We start from the raw sequence: 15,280 nt of genomic DNA on the forward strand, positions 1-15,280 counted from the left end.
TAGGCCAACTCCTCTCCTCTTTCTCCCATACAAATGCAAATGTTTCAAATACCTTGTAAAGTGCTTGGTGAGTGGGGGGGGGGGGGGTCAGTTTACTCATTCTACTTAAATGAAAGTTCCTTCTTTGTTCTTTATATGTCAATATAGATATTGGATGTGATGTAGCTCTGTGCCATTAGGAGGACTTCACTCCTAGCCAAAGCACATTGGAAAATCGAGTTGTGCTTGCCTCTGATTTTCCAGGTACCAATCTCTCAATGGGTAGCTCGCCATTATCCAGCATTTGGTGACTCTATGCAGACTCCTGCTGATGTGAAAAGGCCTCGCAAAGTCCCCGCAAAATGTCAGTGTCATGAATAGGAAACAGTTACTAACCTGCAAAAACGTGGACGTTATCTTCAATGACGGTCGTCATCTGCAACTCTTGAATTGGACTACATCGACCACTTGGCAGCAGCACGATGATATTCACGTTGTCCACGCCCCGGACACTCTCAATGGCAGCGCTGCCAGTGTCTCCTGATGTTCCTATGGTTGAGATCAAGTTGATGGCTTTTTGCTTTGTTGAAGTTAATGGCTTAAGTTTCAGAGAACCCAGGCAGTAGTCACGATAGAAAGAAAACAATAAATCAAGCGATTAAGAAAACCTGTACATGGTACTCGGTATTACGGTATTACCGTAATGTCCCTTGGGGAAGGAAATCTGCCGTCCTTACCTGGTCTGGTCTATATGTGACTCCAGATCCACAGTAAAGTGGTTGATGCTGAACTGTCCTCTGAAATGGCCTAACAAGCCACCCAGTTCAAGGGTAATTAGGGTGGGCAACAAATGTTGGCCTTCCCAGTGACACCCATACCCCATGAAACTAAAATTAAGTCCTGTTCACTCATTAACCTTATGTTGACTACATTGGCTCTCGATCTCTCAATGACACAAACTTAAAGAACAAACAAAGAACAAAGAAAAGTACAGCACCGGAACAGGCCCTTCGGCCCTCCAAGCACGTGCCGACCATGCTGCCCGACTAAACTACAATCTGCTACACTTCCTGGGTCCATATCTCTCTATTCCCAAGCTATTAATGTATTTGTCAAGATGCCCCTTAAATGTCACTATCGTCCCTGCTTCCACCACCTCCGCTGGCAGCGGGATCCAGGCACCCACTACCCTCTGTGTAAAAAACTTGCCTCGTACATCTACTCTAAACCTTGCCACTCGCACCTTAAACCTATGCCCCCTAGTAATTGACCCCTCTACCCTGGGGAAAAGCCTCTCACTATCCACTCTGTTTATGCCCCTCATAATTTTGTATACCTCTATCAGGTCGCCCTTCAACCTCCATCGTTCCAGTGAGAACAAACCGAGTTTATTCAACCACTCCTCATCGCTAATGCCCTCCATATCAGGCAACATTCTGGTAAATCTCTTCTGCACCCTCTCTAAAGCCTCCACATCCTTCTGGTAGTGTGGCGACCAGAATTGAACACTATACTCCAAGTGTGGCCTAACTAAGGTTCTATAAGGTTCCTGAAATGCTCCCCTACAGAAACTTCTACCACCTGGCCGGGCTCATTCCCCAATACCAGATCCAGTACAGCCCCTTCCCTAGTTGGACTGTCTACATATTGTTTTAAGAAGCCCTCCTGGATGCTCCTTACAAACTCTGCCCCATCTAAGCCCCTTGCACTAAGTGAGTCCCAGTCAATATTGGGGAAGTTGAAGTCTCCCATCACCACAACCCTGTTGTTTTTACTCTTTTCCAAAATCTGTCTACCTATCTGCTCCTCTATCTCCCGCTGGCTGTTGGGAGGCCTGTAGTAAACCCCCAACATTGTGACTGCACCCTTCTTATTGCTGATCTCTACCCACATAGCCTCGCTGCCCTCTGAGGTGTCCTCCCACATTACAGCTGTGATATTCTCCCTGACCAGTAGCGCAACTCGCCACCCCTTTGACATCCCCCTCTATCCCGCCTGAAACATCTAAATCCTGGAAAATTGTCAATTATGTGTTCAAATTCCTCCCTAGCCTCACCTCTTCCCAGCTCCTCCAGTCCTCAGAACTCTACATTCCTCCAATTCTAGTCTTTTGAGCAGCCCTCAATTCCTTTGCTCTGCATCTTCGGCAGTCTTAACGCAAAGGCCAGGAATTTCTCCCCTTATCTTCTCTTTTAAGATGCCCCTTTAATCTCTTTGACCACATTTTTGGTCAAGTCAATTCTTGGCTCAATGTCAATTCTTTTTTGTCTGATTACGTTCCTGTGAATGCCACTTTTTAAACAACATTAATAGTGCTATATGAATGCAAGCTGGTGCTGATGAGTAAGTCAAGATTTTAAGAAATAATTAATGAGTGTAGGAAAGTGGGAGACGAATCTTAATGTCAGCACAGTATGCATGCAGCATAAAGAAAGTCTATGTAGGACATTGTGTTCAGCAGACGTAAAAAGGTTGGACATGCCAGCGATGGCTATTGGAAATAAAATAAGCTAGAATAGTGGTCCTTCAAAATGATTCATCACAATTACAGAAAGAGTTATCCTTGTGACTAACCTCGTACCACTGGTTTTAGTGAGATAGTCACGTCTGTTCAATAGTTACTAAATAAAACTAGCTAATAAAACCTATCTGGTCCGCAAATGCCCTTTAGGGAAGGAAAGCCTACATTTGACTCCAGATCCACAGCAATGTGGTTGACTTTAAAATGCCACTCAGGACAATTAGGGAGGGGCTACAAATTCCTGCGATGCCCACATCGCAAAGCCGAATTTAAAAAAAAGTCTATATCATGATATCCACATCAGCATATCATGGTGCAATCACACACACACTGATGGACAGGTAGTTGGACCAACCAACACACACACAACATCGCAGCGTGAGAGCACACGCACTATAAAACAGGGAACACCACAGTTCCCGCTCATTCTACCAGGAGATAGCTCACAGCACAGAGCTCACAGCGTGTCACTCAGACATAGACCATGTGCTGAGTGCCTCATCAAGATAGTGATAAGGCTGGGTCCACAGGTTAGCTGGTGAAGCACGAACCTAAGCCAGCAGTAAGTAGTTGTCGTTGTTTAAGACAATAAAACAGAGTTGTACCATCTACAGCTGTGTTGGATCATTTGTGCATCGGAACACCCAAAACGACATGATACCAGTAGGGGAAGCTAACCCGCGACTGTGAGACCTACCTACACCCTTTCAGAAATCCGCCATCCTGCTCCATGGAAAACATCAGCCCGCCACAGCCGCTCCGAATCGCTGGTAATCTCGGCGTAAACTGGAAGCTGTTTAAACAGCGCTTCCAGCTCTTCCTAGAAGCCACAGACAAGGAGAATGCATCGGACACCAGGAAGATTGTCCTCCTCCTCTCCACGGCGGGGCAACACGCATCCACATCTACAACTCCCTGGCATTTGCGAAAGGCGAGGACAAGACTAAATATAAGACGGTGCTTCTAAAGTTCGAGGAACACTTCAGCGTGGAAGTCAATGAGAGCTTCGAGAGGTACATTTTCCAGCAGCGCCTGCAGGGTAAGGATGAGCCTTTTCAATCTTACTTGACACACCTCCGTATCCTCGCACAGTCCTGCGGCTATGAGGCTACCTCCGACTCCATGATACGGGATCAGATAGCTTTTGGGGTCACCTCGGGCATCCTACGCCAGCAGCTCCTCAAAATTAAGCGCCTCACCCTAGCAACTGCCATCGAGACCTGCGTCCTCCATGAGAACGAGACCAGCCGGTACTCCCATTACCAGGTGGCCGAAACGGCACGGCACGGGTCCTACGAGGCGAGCGGGTCCAGTCGATCGAGTTCCTCCCGGCTCGTGGCCCGGACGAGGGCGGCCATTTTGTGTGCTTTCCGAGGCCTCACGCACTTGTACGCGGCAAAAGAGGGGACGTTCACGCAGAGGGACGTGATGCGCTCTACGCAGGACCGTACCACGCATGCGCAGTGGCGCAACGAACGCCATGATGTCACGACGTGCAGCAACTGTGGCTCCGCACATTTAAAGCGGCAATGTCCGGCCAAAGCGCGACAATGCCTCCGCTGTTGCAGGATGGGCCACTACGCTGCCTGCTGTCGAGCAGCTCAACCTGCCAACTCCCAACAATTCCGTCAGCCTCGCAGGGACGTGCGGGCAATTCAGCCCCCCTACACTGAGTCATATCTAGATAGTATGCAGACCAACGATACCGAAGACAAGGAGCCCTTCCGCGTTGCAGTAATCCACAAGAACCGGATGTCCCCAAGTCAGAACCACCAGCCGATGCCAGTGCACAGCATTAATCCGGGCGATGAGTGGTGTGCCACCCTAACGGTCAACCGATCACAGATCACATTTCGCTTGGACACTGGTGCCTCCGCCAATCTCCTCGCATGGTCAGCCTTCCAGACCTTGAAGGTTAAACCACCGATTCTGCCATCCCACTGTCAGCTGGTTGACTACAATGGAAACGTGATCCCGGCCACGGGGTCCTGCCAGCTCGATGTTACACACAACTCACACAAAGCTACATTGTCGTTTGAATTAGTTGGGTCCTCGAAGGACTCTCTGTTAGGCGCACAGGCGTGCAAAATCCTCTACCTCGTTCAGTGGGTACACACTCTGTCTCCAGAAGGCACGTCCGATTTCCCGGATGCAGACTTTAGGGCGCAGCTCCACTCACTCCTCGCGCACAACCAGGAGGTTTTCGAGGGCATGGGCACACTGCCCTACATGTACAGAATACGGCTCAAACCGGACGCCACCCTGGTCATTCATGCACCTCGTAGAGTCCCAGCACCACTCAAGGACCGCCTCAAGCAGCAGCTGCAGGACCTGCAGGACCAAGGAGTGCTTTCCCGGGTCACGGAGCCAACGCCATGGGTCAGCTCCATGGTGTGCGTCAAGAAGCCCTCCGGCGAACTCCGGATCTGTATCGACCCAAAAGACTTGAATAACAACATCATGAGGGAACACTACCCCATACCCAAACGAGAAGAAATCACGAGCGACATTGCTCGGGCAAAAATATTCACCAAGCTTGATGCCTCAAAGGGTTTTTGGCAGATTCAATTGGATCAGTCCAGCAGGAAGCTGTGCACTTTCAACACTCCATTTGGCAGATACTGCTGCAATAGGATGCCATTCGGCATCATCTCGGCCTCCAAGGTGTTCCATAGCATCATGGAACAAATGATGGAGAGCATCGAAGGGGTACGCGTCTACGTAGACGACGTTATCATCTGATCCACCACACCACAGGTGCACATCAGTCATCTCCAGCGTGTCTTTGCACGGATAAGAGATCAGGGCCTGCACCTCAACCGAGCCAAGTGCTCTTTTGGCCAGACTGAGCTGAAGTTTTTGGGGGACCACATCTCCCGGTCAGGTGTGTGGCCGGATGCCGACAAAGTGGCAGCCATCGCAGCCATGCAGCAGCCGTCAGACAAGAAGGCAGTGCTGCGCTTTCTCGGGGTGGTCATCTTCCTGGGGAAGTTCATTCCTAACCTTGCCTCACACACGACTGCTCTGCGCCACCTGGTCAAAAAGACAACGGAATTCCAGTGGCTGCCCGCACACCAGAGTGAATGGGAGGAGCTCAAGGTCAACTCACCACCGCCCCGGTACTGGCATTTTTCGACACCACTCGGGACACAAAGCTCCCAACTGACGCCAGCCAGTCTGGCATTGGGGCGGTACTCCTGCAACGGGACGACACTGCATCATGGGCCCCGGTCACCTATGCGTCGCGGGCCATGACCCCCACAGAACAGCACTATGCGCAGATTGAGAAGGAGTGCCTAGGCTTGTTGACTGGCATCGACAAATTCCCCGATTATTTATATGGTCTTCCGCGGTTCACTGTGGAGACCGACCATCGCCCCCTGGTCGGCATCATTCAGAAGGACCTCAACGATATGACGCCTCGCCTCCAGCGCATTCTGCTCAAGCTCCGGAGGTGCGACTTCCAACTTGTCTACACCCCAGGGAAGGATCTCATCATTGCAGATGCTCTGTCCAGGGCAGAGAACACACCGCCCGAATCGGAGGGGTTCGTTTGTCAGGTCGACGCACAAGTAGCCTTCACATCGGCCAATCTGCCGGCCACTGATGCACGTCTGGCCCACATTCGCCGTGAGACTGCGGCTGACCCCCTTCTACAGCGTGTAATGCGCCACATGACGGAAGGATTGCTCAAGGGGCAGTGCCCACAATTTTACAATGTCCAGGATGACTTGGCCGTCATTGATGGTGTCCTCTTGAAGTTGGACCGGATCGTGATCCCACACAGCTTGCACCGGCTTGTCCTTGGACAACTGCACGAAGGCCATCTCGGAGTTGAAAAGTGCAGGCGGAGGGCCCGAGAGGCTGTGTACTGGCTGGGCATCAGCGACGACATCGCCAACATGGTGCTCAACTGCCCCACCTGTCAAAGGTTTCAGCCGGCGCAACCCCCTGAGACACTTCAGCCCCATGAGTTGGTAACGTCCCCCTGGGCGAAGGTGGGTGTGGACCTCTTTCATGCGCTCGGCAGGGACTACATCATTCTGATTGACTACTTCTCAAATTATCCGGAGGTCATACGCCTGCACGACATGACATCATCAGCTGTCATCCGGGCATGCAAAGAAACCGTTGCTCGCCATGGAATTCGGCTCACCGTCATGTCTGACAACGGGCCTTGCTTTGTGAGCTAAGAATGGTCTTCCTTTGCCACTTTTACAACTTCACGCACGTGACGTCCAGTCCCTTGCATCCCCAGTCGAATGGCAAGGCGGAAAAGGGCGTCCACATTGTGAAGCGGCTCCTCTGCAAGGCTGCTGATGCTGGATCTGATTTCTGTTTAGCCCTGCTGGCCTATCGCTCAGCCCCACTGTCCACGGTCCTCTCGCCAGCCCAGCTGTTGATGGGTCGCACCCTCAGGAACACTGTGCCATCCATTCATGTTCCTGAACCTGACCATGCTCCAGTACTGCGGAGGATGCAACAACAGCGTGCTCAGCAGAAGGTGGCACATGACGCTCGGGCGACTGATCTTCCTGCCCTAGGGCCTGGAGACAACGTCCGCATACACCTGCCGGCGGGTGGCTGGTCGGCAACCGCCGAAGTTCTCCGCCACGTGGCTCCCCGCTCATTCCTGGTTCGCCTGCCTGATGGCTCCATTCGCCGCCGTAATCGGCTGGCCCTTCGTCTGGTTCCGCGCTCGCTACGAGATCATACACCGGCGGTGCCACGCCCTCCTGTTCCCTGATGTCAACTTCGTTGAGCTTCCTGCCACTTTGCCTCTTCCTCTCTCGCCCCTGGCCAGGCCAATTCCTCAGCCGGTGGATCCTGACCCACCCTTGAGGCGGTCAACCCGAATTCGTCGCCCACCTGAGAGACTTGACCTTTGAGCCTGATAGCACATTGGACTCACTGAATTGTTTTACAGTACTGTTAACGTGTTTCTCTCTTGTCGTTTATTGTTCCAGAAGTTTTCTCCCGTCGTTTGCTGATTGCATTTGTTCTGTTATTGGTACAACCTCGTTGTTCTGTTGCACCTGACACCTTCCTATGTATATAGTTTAGCTTCATGTACATATTGTAAATATTGCACACACATACTCAGATGCACTCAGTACACATTTCTATTTATTAGCATGTGGGCACATATCCTTGTGAAAGGGGGGAATGTCATGATATCCACATCAGCATATCATGGTGCAATCACACACACACTGATGGACAGGTAGTTGGACCAACCAACACACACACAACATCGCAGCCAACCACCAGTGAGAGCACACGCACTATAAAACAGGGAACACCACAGTTCCCGCTCATTCTACCAGGAGATAGCTCACAGCACAGAGCTCACAGCGTGCCACTCAGACATAGACCATGTGCTGAGTGCCTCATCAAGATAGTGATAGGGCTGGGTCCACAGGTTAGCTGGTGAAGCACAAACCTAAGCCAGCAGTAAGTAGTTGTCGTTGTTTAAGACAATAAAACAGAGTTGTACCATCTACAGCCGTGTTGGATCATTTGTGCATCGGAACACCCAACAAGGCAGTCTACAGGCCAACAACTAGTAGGAAAGATGCTGAGGAAAATATTTGCAAAGAAATGACAGAGAAGTGCAAGAATTATAGAGTAGCTTAAATGGAAGCTTCAATTATCCAAATATAGACTGGGAGAGCAGAAGTGTAAAGGGCAGAGGGACAAGAGTTAATAAAACTATAATCAGGAGAACTTTCTGCAAACAGTATTTGTAGGGTAATGTCATAGTGTTGTCTCTCACTGAGAGAGGAACTTGCGCCATGTCCTGATGTCTAACAATCTTGAATGTCGGATAAAGATTTTGAAGGAAAGACCACTCCCTCCTGCAAAATCTTTTCTGGGATAAGAAACCAATGTCTCCTGAGACAGCCCCAAATTAAAAGAGTGCGTTTCCAATCCAACAAGAAAGGAGGTACTGTGGGGCCTGGTCCTCAAGGATGAGGTGAGCCAAGTGGATCAAATTTAAATAGGGGAACATTTAAGGAGACGGTGATCATTGTATCATAAGGTTACGGCTGACTATGGAAAAGATCAAAGTACAATCCAAAGTAAGAATAGTTCCATAGGGATACTAACTGGAGCCAGGCTGGGTGACCCTGAGGTAATGGAGAGGCAGAGACGGGGCCAGCGCGGGCTACGTGACTCGGGCGAGATTAAAAGGAGTCCCTGCCGTGAGACAGGAAGCGGATGGAAATGCTACTGTTGCTTGGAGGAGACGCATTCAATAACCGGGTGAGAAACAGCAATAACTGTCCAACCGGTTCTGACAATGGAAGAGATGGCCCTTCATGGGCTTTCCAGTGAGAAATATAACCATTGTTGGTGCCCACTCACATTGTAATGGAGGAGCACATTCAACCAGGTTCCGGCTGGTAAAGCTTCACAGGACACAGGTATGGAAATGGCAGCATCTTGGCAGCACCAACTGCTCACCAAATTCTTGACTTTGGTTGCTATAATGCCCCAGAGGATGACTGACACACACCACATTTACCACACCCTTTGCCCTTCCATATTCCCTCTCTCCACTCCTCTCATATTCAGCCTTGACCAAGACCTCCAGCTGCACAATCTCATGGCATAACAATGAGGCTCAGGAGGAGCAAGCCAGCAGGGTAGTGATAGATATCAGGAGCACAGCATGCCATCTGGGCGTGACAGGAACCAAAGCCATAGAATTCATCCAGACCCTCTGCATCACCAGATCCTGCCAATATTAGGCATTGATGAGATAGAGAACGTGGCTCGTGTATGGAAGCATGTGTGTGTGTCCATTTCTCAAGCCAGAACGTCTCACAGGAGGAAAACTGGAGAAGGAGTAGGAGGGGCCACACCCCACCTCAGGACCTCCAGATCCTGGAGGAGGAGATCCAGGGATGGGACACAATGTAATATCCACCTAGTTATAGAACCTGCCCACAGAAAGCAAGGTGGCATGGCAAGAGATAACCACTACCGTAAGCACAGCAGATGACCACGTAGACTCATGAATTCAATGTAGCAAGAGGTTCCATGACCTGCTGTATTCCGGGAAGCTGCGTTTCTCAGCACAAACACACAGGGGTCCTGAGATTGTTCCCATCTGAATGCTGCACTTATGGTGGTAGGCCAGGCACATACCACACCTATAGTATGGGGACTTGTATTCCAAGATGCTCCTGCAGGTGTGCACACCCTAGGTGAACACTGTACACGTACAAGAGAGTAGTCCCTGTGGCACTATACATTTGTGAGGTAGCATGTCCCTTTAAGGAACGATACTTCGCGGGCCTCGTAATGGCCTAGAGCCTAAGTGAAAACTGTGCACAAACGTAAGCCTATCAGGAGTTTAGGCGCAATTCTGGCCGTTAGGGCATGATCAGAGTTAGCCCAGAAGTCATGGGAATAAGGCTTGTGTATTAGTTGTGCCGTCCAGCGTATATAGTTCACCTCAGTTCACTAAACCTCTGTTGTGTTTCAACACTGCCTTGTCAATTGCGTTGCAATATTACAGTTTAGGGGTACAGTTTATGGGCTAGTTTAGCACACTGGGCTAAATCGCTGGCTTTTAAAGCAGACCAAGGCAGGCCAGCAGCACGGTTCAATTCCCGTACCAGCCTCCCCGAACAGGCGCCGGAATGTGGCGACTAGGGACTTTTCACAGTAACTTCATTTGAAGCCTACTTGTGACAATAAGTGATTTTCATTTTTCATTTTCATTCAGTTAGGCCAACATTACTCTTTAGTAATAATCTTTATTGTCACAAGTAGGCTTACATTAACACTGCAATGACGTTACTGGTTACTGTGAAAAGCCCCTCGTCGCCACATTCCGGCATCTGTTCGGGTACACGGAGGGAGAATTCAGAATGTCTAAATTACCTTACAGCACGTCTTTCGGGACTTGCGGGAGGAAACCGGAGCACGCGGAGGAAACCCATGCAGGCATGAGGAGAACGTGCAGATTCCACACAGACAGTGACCTAAGCCGGGAATCGAACTTGGGACCCTGGAGCTGTGATGCAACAATGCTAGCCACTGTGCTACCGTGCTGCCCTTCATGTTGTATCTGCAGGACTCGAGGGCCCAGACTGGAGGGTGGGTGCCCGAAGCTACGGGCGATAAGGAACATGGAAGAGATGGCCATGGATTTAGCCAAGGTGCCTGCGTGGCTGATTCTTGGGGATGGAAAATTGCCTATCACAGGTCTAAAGGTTGGGATAGAGATATTTTGGAACATGGTGGTCACTGTGGTGGTGATGATGTTAGTACACCGAGCAGAAGGGGTCATTGGGGTGAGAGGGAATACCAAGGTTGAGTTTTATGAAGTGATGGTGTTGTGCCACTACTGGACTGGTGATCGAGGACTCAGGATCTGAGGACCCGATTTCAAATCTCGTGGAGCGGCATAGTAGCACAGTGGTTAGCACTGTTGCTTCATAGCTCCAGGGTCCCAGGTTCGATTCCCGGCTTGGGTCACTGTCTGTGTGGAGTGTGCACGTTCTCCCCGTGTCTGCGTGGGTTTCCTCCGGTTTCCGCCCACAAGTCCCGAAAGACGTGCTGTTAGGTCACTTGGACATTCTGAATTCTCCCTCAGTGTACCTGAACAGGGGCCGGAATGTAGCGATGAGCCTGCTCCACCATTCGTTATAATCATGGCTGATCATCAAGTTCAATACTCTGGTCCTGCCTTTTCCCCCCTATCCCTTGATCCCTTTAACCCCAAGAGCTATGTCCAATTAATTCTTGAAATTACACAACATTTTAGCCTCAACTACTTTCTGTGGTAGCAAATTCCACAGATTCACCACTCTCTGGGTGAAGAAATTTCTCCTCACCTCAGTCATAAAATGTTAACCTGGTCAGAGTTTAACCTGGTTGTCCTCTTCCGCCCTGAGTCATTAGAGGGGGTGGATTATCTTCTCTTCCAACGACCCTTGGGTGTCAGCCACACTTCTGTGATTGGACTTGTGGAAGTTCTGCGGGGCTTGCTGAACAAAAGAGAGCCGGAGCTCCCCAAAGAACACTGCTAAGTTTAGACCTTCTCCTCAAATGGACGAACACCACACAGTGGACGCAATTCTCCCATCGGGAGACTAAGTCCCGACGCCGGAGTGAAAACCGGAGTGTTTCACTCCGGCGTCGGAGGCATGCACAGGTTGCCGTCCTCCCCGTGGCCACCCCGCAAGGAGATGTCAGATGGATCTTGCGGGGCAGCGGAGGAAAGGAGGTCCTCCTTCAGAGAGGCCGGCCCGCCGATCGGTGAGCACCGATTGCGGGCCAGACCCCTTTTGAGCTCCCCCCTGCCGGTCGGTGCAGGAATCCCCCTCCCCCACAGGCCGCCCCCCCCAGCGTTCCCGCCGGCAGTGACCAGGTGTGGATGGCGCTGGCAGGAACCTGTCGTGTTGGGCAAGCCGCTCGGCCCACGGCAAGCGGCGATTCTCCCAGCGGGCAGCCGTGATTCGCACCGCACCGGTTTGGGGGGGGGTGGTGGGAGGCGTCCGAGTGTCGGGACGGAGTGGCGGGACTCGCGCGGCACCCGGGTGATTCTCTCACCCAGCGTGGGGGGGGGGGGGAGAATTCCGCCCAGTGTGTTTCAGAAACCTGAGTGGCCAAGATCACTCTTCAGTGAAGGCAGCTGCACTGTTAAATGTGCCGCTGCCTTTGCAAGTCTGACTCGTTCCTCCCAGAATGAACGGTGGCGCAGAGCCCTTCCATTCCCCTGAAAATTCAGGTCTATGAGAAGAGACTGCCACCTCACAAAAAGGGAAAGAAATCTGCAGGCAGATAAATAGCAAATGGGTGGTAAGTGGATGGGTGGGCCGATTGGGTATCAATGAGTAGAACTATGCCTTCAGAGAGAGGCATGGTTGAGATATTTTCTTTACCAAGGAAGAAGATGTTTAAGCAGTCATTGTGAATAGGAGATCATTCAGGCACTTGAAGGCTTTAAAATTGATGTCGAGGAGGTATTGGATAGGCTGTGTGCATACTGAAAGGACTGGATAAGGTGCATCCAAGCATGCTAATGGAAGCAAGAAGGCAAGTTGTTGGCATACACAACATTGCCTTACTTTACGTATTTAAAGGGCTGAATTATCCCCATGGTTACTAACCTACCTTCCAATGCAAACAGTTTCTTCCGATCAACTCTCATCAAAAGCTCTCATCATTTTCAATACTTCCAATAATCTCCCCTTAACGTACTCTGCTCCAACTCTCAGACTAAACATAAGAACATAGGACTTAGGAGAAGGAGCAAAGTCATTCAGCTCCTTGAGGCTGCTCCACCATTCAATAAGATCTTGGCTGCTCTGATTGTAGTCAACTCCATTTTGCCTTCTACCACCCATAAGCCTTGACTCCCTGAATTGCCCATAACATCGTCTCTACACCCTCTCCGACGCCTTGGCAGCTTTCCTAAAGTTCCCAGAATTGGAGACAATACTCCAGCTGAGGCCCAAACAATGATTTATCAAGTAATCTGAGAAGAATCATGCAAAATAAACCAACCTGTAAGGTTTTCAGGCAGAAGAACCTCTCTCCTCATATTCCACTTACCTACCACGATAGTGACCTGCTTCTTCCTCTTCTCCAGGAAATACTGGAGCAACTGTCCGACACAAGATATCGCAAGGTCCTTAAAGGCATAGGTCATGCCATGCCACAGCTCCAGAACATTCAACCCGTTTTCCAGACTGGCTAATTCCACGACGTCTTTGTGTCGAAATCTCCGGAATGCCTGGCTGATTAGGTCTGAAAATGATAAAATCAGCCATGTTAAAAACTGGGATTAAAAACAAGACGGCATTTTTGAGCCGTAACTTCCGAGCTTGGCAAAGGGCGGCACGGTGGCTCAGTGGTTAGCGCTGTTGCCTACGGCACTGAGGACCCGGGTTCGAATCCCGGCCCTGGGTCACTGTCCATGTGGACTTTGCATATTCTCCCCGTGTCTGCATGGGTTCACCCCCACGGCTCAAAGATGTCCAAGGTGGCTTGCCCCTTAATTGGAAAAATAAATTATTTAAAAAAAACTTGCGAGCTTGGCAGCGTGGGTTGGAGCGGGATACCCCACAGATGCACTGGCGAATTCCTCTCAGAACTTCACAGGTAAGATTTGCAACACAGTTGCCCAGAAACACAAACGTCACTTGGGCAATTACACTGCACTGGAAACCATACGGAATTGTGATTTAAATCGCTAACTTCAGATGGTTCCAACAGAGTTACACAAATAGTTACACTGACAGAGTTAGAAAAATTAAACCCCCTCCTAACTTCTGGTTACCTATTGTAAACACGCAGACCAATTCCCGTCCCACAGCACTCCCTCCGCATCCCCCACCCATCAGGACACTCCCCCATGCCCAGGCCTACTCAACCCTCCCCCACCCCACCCCCGCTGCTTTCCCTACCCCCTAAGGATTCCCCCGACACAGAGGCCCAATCCGAACCCCTGTCCAACCCGCAGACCCAACCCACTGCCCAAACATGTGGACATGAGCTGAACCTCACCTCCGAACCTACCCACCCCTAACCTCACCACCCCCACCTTGACATCTGATTCCCCATGCCCGACTTCTGAGCCCTTCCCCCCTGACACCCCTGAAGCTTCACATCTGACTCCCGCATCCATGACCTCCAATCCCCCCAGCCCTTGACCTCTGACCCTCCCGCCCCTGACTTCTGACCCCACCAACTCCTAGCCCTTTGCCTGACCTCCAACCCCCCTGACCATCCAAATCTCATCCACTTGCCTTAGACACGTTTAGCTCAGTGGGCTAGACAGCTGGTTTGTGATGCAGAACAAGGCCAGAGTGTGGGTTCTATTCCTGTACCAGCTTACCCGAACAGGCGCCGGAATGTGGTGACTAGGGGCTTTTCACAGTAACTTTATACTTGTGACAATAAAAGGTTATTATTATTATTAGACACTCACCTTCTCCCTGGCCTGTCAATTTCACTGGGCCCTTTAAACGTACCTGCTTTATGACAGACAGTGCATTAAAAACAGCGGGCGGGGTCTCCTTTAATCCGCCGGAGCTGGGCTAAACTAGGGCCTGCAGGGATTTTTTTTGATGCAGGCCCCAAATAGCTCCGGCCATCGGAGTTTCAGCACAGCTTTCAACACCAGGTAAGTGCATATTAACGTCTTCTAATTCCTGCAGGCCATCGTTATCCGATGCGAGCCAGAGGTTATGGCCCAATATTTCAGGTCGAGATGAACTTTCAGCAGCACCAGCTCTACAGTAATAGCTTTCTCCAGCTCGGGTGTCTTGCTGGCTCTCCAGCCGATGGCGCCGACACCGGTTGCCTCCATAACATTCCCCCCTCAATGTCCTGAAGTTCCCACATGGAGCAGGATTTACAAGCCATAGGTCTTAGATGCCCGTTATTGATTTAAAGAAATCACTATTCCCTCCTTTAGAATCTGCAAGTACCTCATCCAAATTATTAGTTTTAAATACTGCCTCGAGACCCACTCTGTACAAATGCTTTTATTATTATTTCACTAACTGTGAGACTTTCCCTGCTCAATATTTTTAGTGTTTTATTTTGTCCCCTTACGCACATGTGCAAGTTGCTTTGCTACTCTGTTCCCAAGCTCCTTCAGAAACATGGGGTGAAATTCTCCCGAAACGGCGCGATGTCCGCCGACTGGCACCCAAAACGGCGCCAATCAGACGGGCATCGCACCGCCCCAAAGGTGCGGAATGCTCCGCATCTTTGGGGGCCGAGCCCCAACATTGAGGGGCTAGGCCGGCG

The 15,280-nt window shown here is 50.6% G+C and overlaps 1 protein-coding gene across 2 annotated transcripts in view; it reads right to left on the reverse strand.

The window, feature by feature from the left end:
- The window catches only part of LOC140409283 (threonine synthase-like 2), a 61,165-nt gene that overhangs the window by 23,157 nt on the left and 22,728 nt on the right, over positions 1 to 15,280 (reverse strand). For both annotated transcript variants that reach the window (XM_072497655.1, XM_072497654.1), the window contains exons 3-4: positions 13,076 to 13,270; positions 376 to 528 (exon numbers count right to left, since the gene is read on the reverse strand). In XM_072497655.1, coding sequence (XP_072353756.1) covers positions 376 to 528; positions 13,076 to 13,270 — 348 coding nt within the window. The remainder of the gene's footprint in view (positions 1 to 375; positions 529 to 13,075; positions 13,271 to 15,280) is intronic.

The sequence above is a fragment of the Scyliorhinus torazame genome, chromosome 3, assembly GCF_047496885.1.
Source record: "Scyliorhinus torazame isolate Kashiwa2021f chromosome 3, sScyTor2.1, whole genome shotgun sequence".
In the NCBI taxonomy this organism is placed as follows: domain Eukaryota; kingdom Metazoa; phylum Chordata; class Chondrichthyes; order Carcharhiniformes; family Scyliorhinidae; genus Scyliorhinus; species Scyliorhinus torazame.